The sequence below is a fragment of the Castor canadensis genome, chromosome 16 (assembly GCF_047511655.1).
Source record: "Castor canadensis chromosome 16, mCasCan1.hap1v2, whole genome shotgun sequence".
NCBI classification, from domain to species: Eukaryota; Metazoa; Chordata; class Mammalia; order Rodentia; family Castoridae; genus Castor; species Castor canadensis.
This window is the reverse complement of record NC_133401.1, coordinates 77,986,220-78,003,650: the sequence shown is the minus strand read 5'-3', so window position 1 is coordinate 78,003,650 and position 17,431 is coordinate 77,986,220. Positions and strand designations below refer to the sequence as shown.

General features: G+C 34.6%; 1 protein-coding gene across 2 annotated transcripts in view; it reads right to left on the bottom strand.

Annotated features, from left to right (window-relative positions):
• Gabrg2 (gamma-aminobutyric acid type A receptor subunit gamma2) overlaps window positions 1-17,431 on the bottom strand; it is a 96,851-nt gene that overhangs the window by 61,195 nt on the left and 18,225 nt on the right. For both annotated transcript variants that reach the window (XM_074057712.1, XM_074057713.1), the window contains exons 2-4: window positions 6,971-7,122; window positions 5,388-5,455; window positions 1,832-2,052 (exon numbers count right to left, since the gene is read on the bottom strand). In XM_074057712.1, the coding sequence (XP_073913813.1) occupies window positions 1,832-2,052; window positions 5,388-5,455; window positions 6,971-7,122 (441 nt within the window). The remainder of the gene's footprint in view (window positions 1-1,831; window positions 2,053-5,387; window positions 5,456-6,970; window positions 7,123-17,431) is intronic.

Below are 17,431 nucleotides of genomic sequence, written 5' to 3'. Positions count from 1 at the left end.
CATGCCTGGCCCCAGTTTTATGTTTGTTTGTTTATTGTTTGTCCGCTCTGCATCTCCTGTCGCCCCCAGTTAGCCCAGTTAGGTCAGGAGAACCAAGGGAACAAGAGAAAGCGGCTCCACATGATAAAGCGAGAGCCCTCAATGCAGAGAAACGAAAGCAGATACTTAAAAGCAACTGAGGCCAATAGGAGAAGGGGACCAGGAACTAGAGAAAAGGTTAGATAAAAAAGAATTAACCTAGAAGGTAACACACACGCACAGGAAATCAATGTGAGTCAACTCCCTGTATAGCTATCCTTATCTCAACTAGCAAAAACCCTTGTTCCTTCCTATTATTGCTTATACTCTCTCTTCAACAAAATTAGAGATAAGGGCAAAATAGTTTCAGCCTGGTAGCAAGGGGGTGGGGGGAAGAGGGAGGAGGTGGGGGGGAGGGTAAGGAAGGGGGCAGGGGAAAGGGGGGAGAAATGACCCAAACATTGTATGCACATATGAATAAAATAAAAATTTTAAAAAAGAAAAAAAATATTTGTATGTTGAATATTATATAAGTCATAAAATATGTCACTATCACATATTACAGAAATCATTGAGGAAGCTAGATGTTCTAGAATATGAAATCTAAAAATCATATTCACATATTTTACTTAAAATACATACAAATAATTTTAATATCTTCATTCTGTACTATGTATCACATACTCTAAGCATTGCAATAAAGCTGTAAGGTAAGAGACACTACAGTTCACAGAAGTTAAAGAATGAAAGGTAAGAGTTGGCTCAGTTGTAGAGGCAATGGTGGGGAGACACTGCACAGTGGGTGGGCTCCTTCTTTCCCAATAAATTTACAACAGTTTTCACGTGAATTCATCTAACTAAAAATGTAACTGATTGAAAACATTATGCTAACTGTGCAAAAACAACAGCAAAAAGTTTTGTGATGCTTTCTAGAACCAAGAACCTTGTTACCATATATCTTCCACTAAGTTCCACTAAGTAGATAAAAATCTCAGGAAGTTATCCTACTTCATACAGAAAGCAAAATAGAAAATAAAGAACCATAGCCAGATCTGTCTTATTCCTAAGTCTATGCACTTATCTCTTGTGCTATTTAACAGTGGACTCTTACCAATGAGAAATGTCAATGTAAAGATATTTTTAAAGCATTTGAGTATGAAGTGGGCTAAGATAATGACATCAAATAATTTAAATAGGAAACCTTCCTAAGGTTACCTAACATTTAAGTTCAGAAAGTAAGATACTCCTTCAACTTTTCCAAAAGATGTCAACTTCCAAAATAGTAAATTAAGTCACAAAATCTATCAAGTCATGGGGAGTAGGGTGCCAAAAGATGAGAGATAATAAAGTCTAGGTGTTTGCCTCCCTTTAACTAAAAAGAGAAGAAAGCATGGAGACTTCCACATTGAAAGTTTTCCTTTATCAATGATTTCCAAACATTAGAGCTGGTGGTTCTAAAGATGGGTGCCTGAGTTCCCATATTCTATAGTAACAGGACACAGACTCAAAAGCAGAGAAAACTGCAAGGTCAGATGATCTCCCGAAGGTGAGAGAAATCTCAAATTAGTTGTGAAAAAACCAGCCGCCTCACATTCATCATAGAAAACAAGTTCTACCTATGATCAATGCTTTGAAAAATCTCATTTATGATGGAAAAATAAACTAAACTTACACTGACATTTTTTATTTTAATAAAATATTCCAACCCCAATGTAGGCTTGAAATTTCTTTTTTTAAAGGGAGGATAGTTGATGTGGTTTTTTTGTGTGTTTTACTTCCAACAGTTACTGTTTTCCTTTTTCAAAAGAGTTACCTTAGAGTGTAGAGCACTCGGCCATCATTCCAAATTCTCAGCATCCTATTGGGAGTGGTTATCCAATGTGCATCAGCCTTCTTAGAGTTCCTGAAGAAAGTGTCTGGAATCCAGATCTTCCCCACCATATTGCTATTCAACCGGAGGACTTTAATGGTGCTGTTAAATTTCAAGCGTCTGTCATACCATGTTTGGGCAAAAAATATATCAATTGTATATTCCTGTTTTAAAGGAAAATGTAAAATGGAACATTTTTAATACAATGAGAATGCATTTTAGAGTATTCGTGTGCATATTACCAACATGAGGCAATGTTACTTTGATGTTGAATCATGCAAAAGGAAGCAATAGTTTTGCTGATGAGGCTACTACCCCACACATTTTTTTGTCGACTAGTTTGATACTTTTATGAAAACAATAGACCTGTCTATATGAATTCTGACCAAATATCTAGCCCTGGTATAATCCTTCACTTTCCATGCTTATAAAGCAGAATTTGCTGTGCTATTTTGAGCCAACTATTTCTTTGCTATGGAGAGCTGTCCTGTGCATTGTAAGACACTTAGCAGGACCCTTGGCTTCTAGCTTCCAGACAACAGTAACAAAACCTCTACCCCACCTTCACCCTCTCCAAATTGTGACAACTGAAATTACCTCCAGACATTTTTACATGTCTCTTAAGGAACAAAAATTTCCTTGGAATTTTATGCAGCCATGAAGAAGAACGAAATGTTATCATTCGCTGGTAAATGGATGGAATTGGAGAACATCATTCTGAGTGAGGTTAGCCTGGCTCAAAAAACCAAAAATCGTATGTTCTCCCTCATATGTGGACATTAGATCAAGGGCAAACACAACAAGGGGATTGGACTATGAGCACATGATAAAAGCGAGAGCACACAAGGGAGGGGTGAGGATAGGTAAGACACCTAAAAAACTAGCTAGCATTTGTTGCCCTTAACGCAGAGAAACTAAAGCAGATACCTTAAAGCAACTGAGGCCAATAGGAGAAGGGGACCAGGAACTAGAGAAAAGGTTAGATCAAAAAGAATTAACCTAGAAGGTAACACCCACGCACAGGAAATCAATGTGAGTCAATGCCCTGTATAGCTATCCTTATCTCAACCAGCAAAAACCCTTGTTCCTTCCTATTATTGCTTATACTCTCTCTACAACAAAATTAGAAATAAGGGCAAAATAGTTTCTGCTGGGTATTGGGGTGGGAGAAGGAGGGGGCGGAGTGGGTGGTAAGGGAGGGGGTGGGGGCAGGGGGGAGAAATGAACCAAGCCTTGTATGCACATATGAATAATAAAAGAAAAATGAAAAAAAAAAAAAGAAAACTGACTAATATAATATCAAATATAAAACAAAACAAAAAAAAAATTTCCTTGGTTCAGAGTCACTATTGTAGAGTGAAACAAAGTCCAGAATACTCAAAAAAGTATAAACTTGGAAATTTGGTTGTTCAGTTGCTGTATAATAAAATATGGATTCCAAACAACCTAACTGGTTAGGTCATGTAAAGATAGAAAAGGGGAAGAGACATGAAGTGCCTTGCACCACAGCTGAAAGATTGCAAGTTTCCAATGAAAAGTAATTCACTTATTTTTTACTGTTTTTTAGTGCTGCTTTTCCTTTCTCTAAATAAGATTAAAGTAACCAATTGAAAACGATTTTTACTATTGAAGCAATCTCTACCACAAAGCATGTTCTTAAATGTTATAATAACAAATGACTAAAGAGATTCCCCTCCAATGTATATCATTAAATTAGAAAACAGTTGACTTCCATCAAAGAAAAGCTAATATGGCATGAAATTCAGACCACCACACATGGAGTAAGAGCATCGGAGTTCTTATGTGACTATCACATTTACAGGGAGTCTTTAGGGGAAATACATATATTCTCTAATCTCATTTTCCTTATCTTCACATATAAACAATTAACCCAAACACATACTTAGGCATCTCCAGATCTAATAGACTAAGATTCTTTGCTTATCATCACCACCTTCATTATCATCACCATCATCACAGCTGTTAATAGAAGGGTTACCATCACTTCATTCCTTTATTGCTCATCAAGTTCTTATTTTGTGTCAGTTCTCTGAACATTTTTCATGCATCACCTCATTTAATAAACAACTTTATGTGAACAAGATAAAGGCTCAATTAATTATTATAAACAGCACTTTAATTATTTGGCATCTACAAGATTCCAAATAACTATTCTAATTATGTCTTGCATTATTTTATAACTCAACTTTAATCAGTTGTATAAATAGGAAAACAAGATAAAATAACAATAACTCAGTATTCTTAGAATGTGAATGTGGCATAAGAATATAGTTATCCACCTTTCCTAGTTCCAGTTCCCCACACACAATTTCACATTGAAAAACACAAAGCACCAAGGAAAGTATTCATTTGTTCAAGAATATACAGACTGTGCCTTATCCACGCTATTCTGTATTGTTTCTCTGCACCACCAGCTATCATGTGTCATTGTGACTGACTGCCTTTTACCTGCGAAGGCCAGGTCACCTTTGTTCACCATTTAGTTCCCTACTTGAAGTCCATAAGTAATGAGAAGGAAATGTATTTTATGAAATACTTGTCAATTAATTACAATGTGCCAGGAAATAAAGTAATTTAGTAATTTCAGATACATTTTGGCCAAAAGAAAATGCAAAAGTTTTAGTCTCAATACCAGTGTTTCACAAACTGTGGGACAGTTATGGGGGACCATTATCCCTATAACAAATGTTCTAACTTTAAAAAAGCTACCTGCAAGAATAAAGTTACATGATTTCCTACAGATTCTCCTTAAATATTTACACTTCATATCAGAATGCTACAACTGTAACATGTAAGAATGGTTAATAGTTACACAGCAAATTTATTTACATGATTATGCAAGTGGTGCTATATATTTTAACTTTGTAATTGAGAGCAGCAATAGTTTTTTTTAATCTCTCTCTGTATGAACAGAATGTCATTATTACTAGTTTGATAAAAACTGTTTCAAATCATAGCATCACCACATTTTATTACATTATTATATTTTACTATGCATTAGAGTAATGTTATATTACATTCTATTCTTCTTTGTTTTATTATGTCATGGACTTAGTCTAGTTTCTTATTATTTCAGATGTAGGTAGAAAATGTTATTCAAGCACAGTGACATTTATTATTACAACTGATGCTCTGTTTCCTCTGATAAATGTCTCTGATTTGAAGCAAAACTATGCCAACCTAACAGCATCAATATTCTAAAGAGTAGTGGAGTACTGTATTTAGTTGTAATTAGCAATTTGCAAGTTCACAGTGGTTATAAAATTTCAATGGTAGAGCCTAATTACATACATTAATTTTATATATGAATACATTCAATCCCTATAAGAAAAAATTCTTAAAATTTAATTATCTTCAAATTACAAAAAAGAAAATAGCCCTAAAAATTAGTTTTCTCTTCCAAAATCTTGAGCTTTGCTTTTTGGTATATTCCTTGCTATTTCCATGCTAAAATAGACAGTGTTATTATGAAACTCACCATGTTGATAGCATTCACTGGACCAATACTATTCACATACATGTCTGTGTGAATTAATGTTGGTTTCACTGCAAAGAGAATCATACGTAGATATGCTCATTATGAGAGGTAACAGAATTTTATTATTTTAGTCTTTATTTTCCAGATTTGTTTAGATGCATTAGAAGTGATTTATTTATGTCATTTAGTATCACTACAGTTGCATAAAAATTTTGTTTTCAAAGATATATCTCTTTTTAAGCATGCAATTACAATAAGCAAGCATAGTAGAGTTTTTAAATTGATTACCCTTTTCTATATAAAAATCAAAAAATGAGAAGACAGTCTTCTTAGCTTTTCTTCACCCTTCCCTCAGATAGCTTGACTTCTAGCATTTTTCCTCCAAAGTCTGAAATCTATTTGTGCATTATAACCTGATTGACCCACATAGAAAAATAATTACTTCTTGACCCAGAAAAAAATATGTAGTAGAAATTTGAACTAAACATAAGGAGCAATAAGAAATATGAATTGTTGTGGAAATATTCCTCCTGATGATCCTTTTTATGACCACTTCATCCTCACACACCTCTAGCCAACCTACCAAGTCCATCTTCCTTGATGACTTGCTGGATGTTGTGACCACATAGATACTATGAAGAAACCATATGGAAGCATGTCACACACCTATTTGTTAGACAGGACTAATATTAAAAATCTGTAGTGTAGCATCCACAAGTAAATTAATGTGTTCCATTTTAATTTAACACTTAATGAACAACAGATTCATAATATCTTTCTGGGCTGTGATTCAACAACTATATGTGTCTCATTTTTATTCATTTTCTTTGAAATTATGACATCCAAACACTCTGTGGCAGATGGAATTCTTCAACAATACCGACATCCACAACTTTGCTTTCTCTTGCATAAATCTATTCCTCTGCTTCTCAACTTTGGGTATGACCAGGCTTATTTAGGCTGATAATAAATAGACAAAAGTGAGTGTACTAATTCTAAGCCTAAGCATAAAGCCTGTAAGTTTGTACTTTCTCTCTCATTCTACTCTGTTCCCATGAGAAGAATTCTCTTAGATAGGGTGCTGGTTCCAGGAGTCGAATGAGAGAACTTGGAATATTGGTGCCCTAAGAAAGGAGCCCACCTCAGCTTATCTTAGATGAACTTAACCTCAACTGATATGTTGATCCAATATTTATTTTTGTCCACCACTGAGATTTTGTGGGTTGTTAGTTATGCATCAATAGGTAATCAACATACCCTCTTTACTATTACTTCTCAGTTTTTAATTCTACTTTATAAGAAGTTGTTATTCTTTTCTATAGCCTTTATATAGAGTATTTGGGAAATTTGGCATTTCTAGCTCTCAAGCTGCAATTAAAAATGGTATTACTTCTTGTTGAATTTTCCAATACCCCTTTCACACCTCGGTTGAAATGTTAGGTATGTACTTTTACTTACTTTATAAAGCATAATAGAAGGATAATTTAAATCGTTCTGGCACTCGAAATACGCCACTCTTTCTTCTGATAAAGTAAACATGTTTAAGTGTACTCTATTGTACACCACAAAAGGTTTTAACATACCTCCTATGTCGGGTCGAAGTTTGTTATCATATCCCTCCAGCAGATTGTTTAAAATGACAGTGACATCACCCTCTGGAACTTTTGGAGTCAAGACCCATGTTTTATTAGAAGCATAATCTTCATAGTCATCATCTGACTTTTGGCTAGTGAAACTAAGAAAGTCAACAAACAAAAACACTGGTAAGAAACACATTACTTTGAGCTTGACCACCCACAAACCACTGGTGGAAAAGGGAGAATGAGACAGTACAATGGGACTGCTTGAAACAGTGAAAATTTCCACCTGATAGTTAATTTAATTAATCTGTGCAGATGGAGCTTAAAATGTATTAAAGTGTTCCCTCTGGGTTTCTTCAGAGTGCTCTGCCCTCCCCTCTATAAATATAGCATGTGTTATCACTTATTTTTACCTTTCCTATATTTGATGTTCTCTACACCCACCTGCACAGACTCATGAAAGACATATTAACAAAAAAACTATATTTATGTGAAGGCGACCCTTAAATTATCATAACATAGCCTAAGAATTCAGGCATTATGTCTACCTCTTCCTCTTTTGAGAAGTTAACTTGCTCCAGCCTATTAATGAAAGTAAGAGAGTGATAATTACATTCACTCCCACAAACCACCAGCTATGCTTCTCCCCCCTCAATGAACCTCTAAGGAGAGCTCAGTCTTGCTGTTCTTTTCTTCCTCCCAGGCCGTGTGTATTTGTATTTTTTCCCCTTATTTGCACTGAAGGCAGGGCGGTTCATTTATCTTTGGTTGTTAAGAACCTGGTATTATGAAGAAAAATGTAGTTGCAGACTTAAAGTCACCCTTGATTATAGCAAAGTTTCCTAAGCTGGAATTTAACACAAATGATGATATGCTGCAATCATATAAACAAAATTACCTAGTTTGACTGATCAGGATCATATAATATCATATAATTCAGTTTTATATGCCCAAACCCCATAGGAAAAAAAACATAATTGTCATGAAATCTAACTAAAAGTGAATTTGAAAGATGAATCAAATTCCTAGCACTTTCTTGTTCCAGGGCCCAAATTCCAGCCCATTCTTTTCCCATACACAAGATAATATTTTCCAGATATAGGACCACTGTAAACCCTTGCAAAAGCTGCTATTTCCTTTTTATCAGGAGCAGTGAATCTGCAGCTTAGCATGAAATAGTTATAAAATACAAACTTAAAATACAAAGTTTCCCACACCCTCTCTAACTTCAGTCTGTTTTCCTAAAGGTATGGTATAGACTGGTTCATGTCAGAAATCAAATTGCCATACTACCCTGGATGTATACATATATTTTTTCCCTCAAACTAGATTTTTCACCTTTCTTCAATCATACTCAGTTTTTGAAGCATTTATACACACATAATGGTGGCACTGATCAGTTTGCATCATGGCTGCCAGGATGCAGAAGAGCAGTGCACTGGGGATCCAGTTCAACCTCCACCACCAGCAGCCTACTACCTCCAAATAGGTCCTACCTCCATGGTTTCCACAGTCTCTCAAAACAGTACCATCACCTGAGAACCCAGTGTTGAAAACATGAACCTGTGGGGGACATTTCATATTCAGACCATAACAAATATCATTGTAATAGAAGTTTACTAACATTTAAAGCATTCTTGTAAAAGTGACTTTCAAAAAGTCTCTCTCTCTTTTTCTCCCTCTCCTCAGACACATAAATCCTATTATGTCATCCTTAATGGAAGGAATATATATTATATTGTTTTATTATAGCTCCTCCTTTTACTAATAAATAAACAATCCAAGAGTGTTGGTAATGTGTTACTATTATAACAAGTAAAACTAGGAGAGAACAGAAATTCTACTTTCCAGATTTGCACCAATAATTTTCTGACTTACCACTTATTGTATGCCAAAAAAATAGTCATATTGATTATTTCAAATAATAATATTGGAGACACAATTTTCACACTTCAGGATGTCTACTTTCTCAACAGAGAATTTAAGAACTTATACAAGGGAGTTACTGGGTTTGCTTTCTGGTTTCATGTCTTGTGTTTGTCACTATTTTATGACCTTGGACAACGTACTCAACATATCTAAATCTCCAAGTCATCTTTAAAATAGAGTTCACACTTTACTCATGTCATATTCTCATATAAGATTAAGATAATTCTTATGAAGTGCTCATTTCCATTATATTAATTGCTATAGTGATCACTTCTAGGTTTATAACCACAGCTCTAACCATGTCACTAAAATCTGAATCTGTAAATGCTACTCCAAACTTTTTATATAATATGGTCTGAGAAGAACTAAAAACAGATGTTTTCTAGGAATAAAAATAATGAGCCCCTGGATCAGAAATAAGTGAAGTTTAGCTTCTCTATAGCTCTCTCAGCTGAGGTGTAAATTAAAGGGAATGATGCATAAACTGGGATTGCTTCCAGCTCTGTCTTTAAAAAAAACAAACCTTCCCTTGTTCAAGACTGACTTTTTCTTTCTCAGTATTTCTTTGGGGACGAGGACCTGTTCTCAGGTGGGTTACCTGGGGATAATAAACTCTGGCCAGTAGTGAGGTGTCCTGCGGAATTATGAATTTTGAGAGAACACCTGGTCAGAAACAGATTGCAAATGATTGAAGAAAATTGATTTAATTGGTGTGTGGGCTAAGAGCCAAAATAAATGTGAATGTCAGAACTAGGGCACCAATTGGTCCTTTTTGTAGAAACAGTGAGGATTTAGGGGTTATTACTGCTTCTGGTGTTCTTTAGTGTAAAAAAAACCATACATTTCTTATAGAGGGATAAAAATGAAATTGAAATTGCTCTTAAATTAGTTCACCATAATAAAAAGAAAACATTTTCTCTTGTCATCGGAGAGATACTATCTGAGAAACAGTGTTTGAAATGGTTATGGGTTTGTTTTTTTTTTTTAAAAACATTATCAAGAAAATGTCTGTCCTAGGAATTGAGACCAAAGAAAATGCTTTTGTACATTCATCAGACCAAATAAAATCATCCAAAATAAGCAATCGTTTCAGCTCTTTTCCCCTTAGGAATGTAAATTAGTTTATGGTTGAGCCCAATAAAAGCATAAAGCTAGTAACATTGGAATTTCATAAACTGGCCATTGAAGATACCCATCATATAAGCTCCTTGTGCTGAGTAAAGTTTGCAATTTAATTTAAGTGGTGTGATGAGCTGCCTCATTCAAATGCTTCCTCTGTTAGGGAAGCAATACACTGGCAGGAACATACATAGTTCATTTCAGAGGATGCTGTCCAGCTGCTGAGAAAGCAGGGGTTTGGTAGAAAATGTAGGAGCAGACATGGTGGGACTTTATACCCATAAGAGGGCACGGGGAGCTCAGTCTGTGATGCTGGGTGGGTACTCCGCTCTCTACTGTCAGGAGAATTGGGAGTTCTTGCAAGACATAGTCATATTTCGTGAGCATGGGACCTGGAGGCAACAGCTGATTCTTTTAGTAGAACATTTCAGTGGCCTGAGGCATTCTTTAACCACTAGTAAGATTGAGTACGTGATTTCCACAGTACCTGTTGGAGAAAGGTGGTCTATACACAGGTATATATACATGAGTGTGGGTATGCAAAAAGGGTAGAATTAAGGCCAGTAGGTGAGATACTCTGAGAGTGAATTGCTCTACTCAAGATGACTTTCTCATTTCACAAATAATCCAGTTCTTTGATAGTCACTAACAGCTGCTAATAAAGGTGTCTATTGCACAGACATTAATATCACCAGCATGTACTGGCCAATAAAGTCTGTTATTCCAAGTAAAAAATAAATGTGTCCATTTGACCAACTCAATGATCAGAAATACATATTCCAGTGTGTAAAATGAAAGTGTTTATTTTAATAACACCCACCAAAGAACCTATTAAATAAATATGATTGTAATTTTACCAGGAAAGATGAATTTTGATAACAAGTAACAGAACATTCAGACTAAATTGAGAGGCACTGGCACTAGACTGATGTAGGATGAGCTTTGGGATGCTCGGATTCAGCTTCTTAACTATGTATACAAAACCTTTTTGTCTCTTTCTTCTGTCCTCCATGACATCAGTTTTAACCCAACTTTGCTTGACTGTGAGGCCACAAGTTACTGGCAACAATTCTTCACTTCTATGTCTCCTTGTTTACATTCATGAAAACAGAGAGCTGAACCCCTCAAAACCTCTCTAAAAGAGTGAGATATCCACCTGTCTAAAAGCAAGTCTCATTTTGTATGTCACTAGCCTGATGGCTTGATATATATGAAACCAATATGTACAGACAGAAGATGGGATCTGCTGAATACTTTAGTTTAATTTGAATACTTTTGTTTAATTACTTTTCTTAACAGTGTTATCAAAGTTAGAATCAGCTTTCTCAAAAGTGTGTGTGATTCACAAAAACCAAATGAAAACTGGACTATTTGAGAAGGTATGAAGGAAAATATGGAGATGACAACCACAATACTCACTAAGGACAAGGAGCTAAGTAGGAAAAAAAAAATGAAAGATAAGCCATGCTCTAGGATTATGACTGAAGTCCATTTTCTCTCAGTTAGCCTTCATGGTTTTTTGTTGTTTTGTTGTTGTTGTTGTTGTTGTTTTAACTATTCTCAAAAAGTTAGAGGATGTGGAGAGGTTAGGGCTCATATGATGTAGAGAAAAACTGGTATTATTTGCAAATGATGATTATCTCTGTATGCTATCACCAGAAATTCTATCCCTAGATTTATTTGGAAAAGATATGCACGTGCATGTCTACTAAAAGATGTGTTTAAAAAAGCTTATAGTTACATCACTTTATTTGTAGTAGACAGAGATGGATACAGCCCAAATCAACAGTAAAATGAAGAAGTCATATATTCACCCAATAAAAACACTATAGATCAATACAGCTAATGAATTATTGCTACATGTAAGAAAAATGAATCTGAGAAATAAAAATCTGAGCAAAACATACTGTACAAACCTCTGTGTACAAATATGTTACATTCCTGTTTATATAAAATTTAATGACAGGAAAAATTTCAGTGTAATTTTCAAACTAAGCACAGCAGTTACTCTGAGGTAAGAAGAGAACGAGGACAGAAATTGGGAAACAGATGAGAATGTTTTGTGGGATTTTGTTAATGTTTATTTCCAGGCTCAGTTGGTGATTACATGGCTTTTACTTCATATTGTGATAATCCATGGAGATGTGTTTCTGTCTTATACATTTTCACACGGTTTATTTTATGAAAACAAAAAAGTTTAAAATTACTACATTTAGATGTGAAGGTTAAAAGCAGAACATCAGACTCCCAGAACAAGAACAGGAGTGTTGTCTTCTAAAACTTTCTAAATGACTGGCATGTGCTTGCTGAAATGTCTAAAGAATAGACTTTAAAATATTGAATTCATCAATGAGAATATGGATAACTTTTTAAAAAAAGACTTAATATTTGTGAAATTAATTTTGTAAAATTCATCATCTCTCTGTAGATATATGTATGTGAAGTAAGTACAGCTAATACTCAGAAGAGCCACCTGTGCAGCAAACCCTTGCCACGCCAATCATGCTATTGATCCCGATATGTGAAAATCCAAATAATGTGCACTGAAAACATTTTGGATTAAAATGAAATCAGGTCAAGGCTATACTAATTCTAAAGTCATCTCAAATATCTACAGCTGTTGGAGAATATCAAAATCAAAGTGTGGATCCTAAATTGTAGCTAGAAAGAAACATCTATGGATAGTTATTAAACTGTAATGCATCTAATTTATCTTTTATAAAGAACTTCAATGTGGTTATTTACAAAAATGATGAAATATATTATTTGAAATTTCTCCTTTGCACACACATTGCAATAAAATAGAAGTTATGCAGACTTTATTCCATATACCATAGGGCATCGTTAACTAAATGATCATAGGCAAATGGGACCACTCATCTCAAATGGGACCACTCATCTTCATACTACACGCTAATGTGGATTGTTTAGAAGGCAATAACCTGAAGTAGCTATGTAAGAATCTCAGTTGTAGGCAGAAATTCTGCTTTTCTTATGATGAAGCAGATTTACCAACTACACTTGCATTGTTACTGGATTATAATGGCAACAGGATGACAAGCTAAATCACCCATTCCCTCTCATTTAAGAAACACACATGGACTTTGCATTTCTTGCTATCTTCTGACTATGGAAACCCAAGACTAATTTTAGCCATAGAAGACATGAAAGCCATAAAAGCAAATATCAGAGAAGGACATAATTCTTTACCATCAGAAATAGTTCAAGGAGGAAAGAATTTGTATTTCTTTATTTATATGATGACCACCATGCATTAAGAATGCATAATGTCCAGCACATAGTGGAACATTCTAGCAGGACACAGACTGCTCATTCTTAACACTGCCTCCATGTTAAAATTACCTGTAGGGCTTTCTGAAAATATGAGTGATGAATGTCAACTTCTTAAGATACTGATTTAATTGGTCTAGAGTGGGATCAAAACATTAGTATTTGATTAGTTCTAAGGTGTAGAAAGAATTAAGAGCTACTGTCAGAGAATGTGACAGAGCCACTCGTACTTTCTTTTATTGGAGTAAATAATCACCTTGGTAACTGCTCTTAAGCAAGACTGATGTCACTTACTTTAGTATTCAAAGTATACTGGAAGTTCAAGATAGTATTTTCCTCAATGTTTACGTTCTGTTAAGACAGTCCTATTTGTTTTATTAAGAACAAATGAGACACATAGTAATTTGAAGAATAGTATAGGCATAGCAGTAAAAGACATTAAATCACACAAATTGAAAGATTTTTCTTTTAAAATTTTCTTTCAGCATTTCTAATTTTATTAAGAAAAACAAAAACAAAAAAAAAGCCTCATGTATTTTTGTCTTTAGCTACTCTCTCTAAATTGCTAATGAACTTTAAAGTAAATAGTAACAAATTCAACAAGTCTGATAGATAAAAAATATACTGAAGAAAACATTGTTCTCTCTGTATTGCATTTACTTTGTAGCTGTCTTCCATTATGAAATAAAAATATCTTTCCAGTTTTATGACTTCTATTAACTTTATTAAATAAAATTATATTCAAAAGATATAGAACTGGCTTTGTGAAAAAATATTCAGTAAATAAGTGATCAGGTGTCATTTAAATTGGTAAAATCCATGAAGATAGCTGAATTTGGAAAACAATGATTATAGATTTAATTTCCTAACCCATAAATTAATCAACTCATATTTGAGACACTTATGCAAGACACAGTTGTAGATGGAAAGAAGTACAAAGTACATGCTGATATCAACACACCTCTTATCTGAGAAGACAAACAATACCTGAACAACTAGGAAAATAGAGCACTAGAGCAATAAAACCTTCTCACATGGTCAAACATGACTAATCTCTGTCTGTCAACATCCCCAAGTCTACATTAACATTACATCTATCAACATGCCTCTGAATTCACTGCTAAATTTCAGTTTCTGTGAGAAAGAAGAGTATTTTTTCTACAACATACAATATTTTGAAGAACTCATAAAACTTTTGGTTCCTTTTCTCATAAAACAAGAATGTCATTCCTTCAAGCATGCACAGATTTTCACATATTTACAAGAGTACCACAGATGGATAGGATAACCTTTGTTCGCTTCCACATGGTATGTGAACAAAAGATTAAACTGTCCTAGATTTAGGAGATTTTAAAGGTCACTGAGAGCAAGCGTGTGAAAATGAAGGTCCATCTATTTTTTTCAATATCTAAATATAGTCAGATGCATAGTCAAAAATCATGTTCAAACGTATGCAAGTTGTACTGAAAATTCATACTGCCAAATTGTGTTCTACACTGTAGTAACAGGAAATGAAATTTTCCCATTTTATTTTAATATTCAGAGTTTGGAACCATGGAACTAATTTGTTCAAGTAACTGATTAAATTTTTGCTACTCCTATTTTATTAATAGTCACTATTATTTGTATTTATCTTTATGTAATATAAATTTATTTACACAACTAGGAGTTATAAGTATTCCAGACACTATCTTGTGTCCTTTCACTGATTTGTATTTATTTACACACATCTCTTATAAACTAGGCACTATTCTCACACTCTGGATGATTCATTTCTTTAATAGTTCAATACTGAGAGTGGGCACAAATTAGTGTTCTATGAATGCATTTGGAAAATTACTTTGGTTCCAGAAATTCTGGAATAATGTGTAAAATAAAAAAAAGACCCCTATGGAATTTGCAATAGTTCTGACTTCATCCCAAATTTATGCAAGTTTTAAGTCGGCCTGTTGATTTCATTGGCAAATGAAAAGTTTATATAATAGAAAAAGGTTGTCTGCAGCATTCATAGATTTGCATTTTTATGCCTTTGACCACATAATAAGGCTAGAAAACTTCAATCACTATGAATTCATATTACAGCTAGCCTCAGTGGAATTACACAGTAACTTATTGTTTTATTATTTTTTTCTAGAAGTATATCATTCCTTTCTTCAAAAGCCAAAACACTAATGCAAGGGAATTTGTGCTTCTCTCTCCCATCTTCCCAGACACAATTTTCTTTCTAGTCTTTCCAATATCATCAGGTAAATAACCACAGCAGAGTCACCAAAAATCTCGTGATTAATACAGAAGTTAATGATTATGTATTAGATTCTCAAATTATTTATTATACATTCTTAAAATAAAGGAAACCTCTATTAGGTCTACAAAGCCTACTGTGATTATCTTTATGTAAGACTGTGAGGGAAAAGAATGGCTAGATATTGCTCTTTTTTAAAACTGTTATTCAGGAACTTAATTTTTAATTATCCCATGAAAATATTTAGGAGTGGGTTGCTAAGTTCTATGAGAGTTGTTCATTTAACCTTGTAACAGCTTGCCAAATTGTTTTCTAGGGTAACTATATCATTTTTAATTAACACCAGCAATTTGTAGAGTTCTAGTTGCTTCACTTTCTTACTAACACTGGACCTTGCCAGTGTAGTTTTTATTTTACCTACTCTATTATCTGTGAAGTGATATCATATTGTGGTTTTAATTTGCATTTTTTCTAATGACTAAAGACTAAGGATGTTAAATTCTTTTTCATGAGTTTGACATCTGAACAACTTAGAGGAATCTCAGAGGTGAAGTCTGTGATTCTATTTATGTGGATATTTTGAAAGAAGAACTTTCAGTGGTGCAAAACAGACCTGTCCTTATAAAGATGCTGAGAAGGTATAATTAAAGAGTAGTGGGATTGAGGCAAGAAAAAGTAAGGACTGATAGAAAAAAAATTACATCTTAGATTAACCCTCACCTGGCTGGGAACCACATGTGCCCCTCCCCACTCATTGATTATTGGATGGGAGTCTCCTTGTTCTACCCTTCCCATAGGTTATCATAGGTTTTAAAAGCACCTGAAGAGCAGAAACACGCTCTCTTGGTTTCTGGCTTCCACCTGGGCCCCACCATGCTTCCCTTTGTATTTCTCTTCCCTCGCTTTTAATAAACATCCTTTACAACCACGTGTCTTGCCATGGATTCTTTCTGGTGGGACACAAAGAATATGAAAGTCTTCTGATCACAGACGCACCATTGCCATTAACAGGATGAGGGAGCTATTTGTGAGTGGGGGGTTTAGCACTTATAAAAATTTACATGTGTTAAAATTCATAAAACTGTTTCCTCAAAAAATCAATTTTGCTCTATGTTATCTGAAAAATAAAATACGATTCCATAAACAAAATCACCAACTTTTCAAAATACTCTAACATGAGATTCTTCTGAAATTTCTTGATACTAAAGTACATGGCAATGAGCCTAAAAATTTTAAAATCTCCTGGAAAGAAAAAACTATTTATGAAATAAGACTGATTTCTTGCTGGGCACCACTGGTTCAAGCCTGTAATCTTAGCTACTCAGGAGGCAGAGATCAAAAGAATCACAGTTCAAAGCCAGCCCAGGCAAATAGTTCGTGAGACCCTATCTCAAAAAACCCTTCACAAAAATAGGGCTGGTACTATTCACAATAGCCAAGTTATGGAAACAGCTGAGATGCCCTACCACTGACAAATGGATCAAGAAAATGTGGCATCTATACACAATGGAATTCTATGCAGCCATAAAGAAGAACGAAATGTTATCATTCGCTGGTAAATGGATGGAATTGGAGAACATCATTCTGAGCAAGGTTAGCCTGGCCCAAAAGACCAAAAATTGTATGTTCTTGCTCATATGCGGACATTAGATCAAGGGCAAACACAACAAGGGGATTAGACTTTGAGCACATGGTAAAGAGAGAGCACACAAGGGAGGTATGAGGATTAGTAAGACACCCAAAAAACTAGATAGCATTTTTTGCCCTTAATGCAGAGAAACTAATGCAGATACTTTAAAGTGACAGAGGCCAATAGGAGAAGGGAACCAAGAATTAGAGAAAAGGTTAGATCAAAAAGAATTAACCTAGAAGGTAACACACAC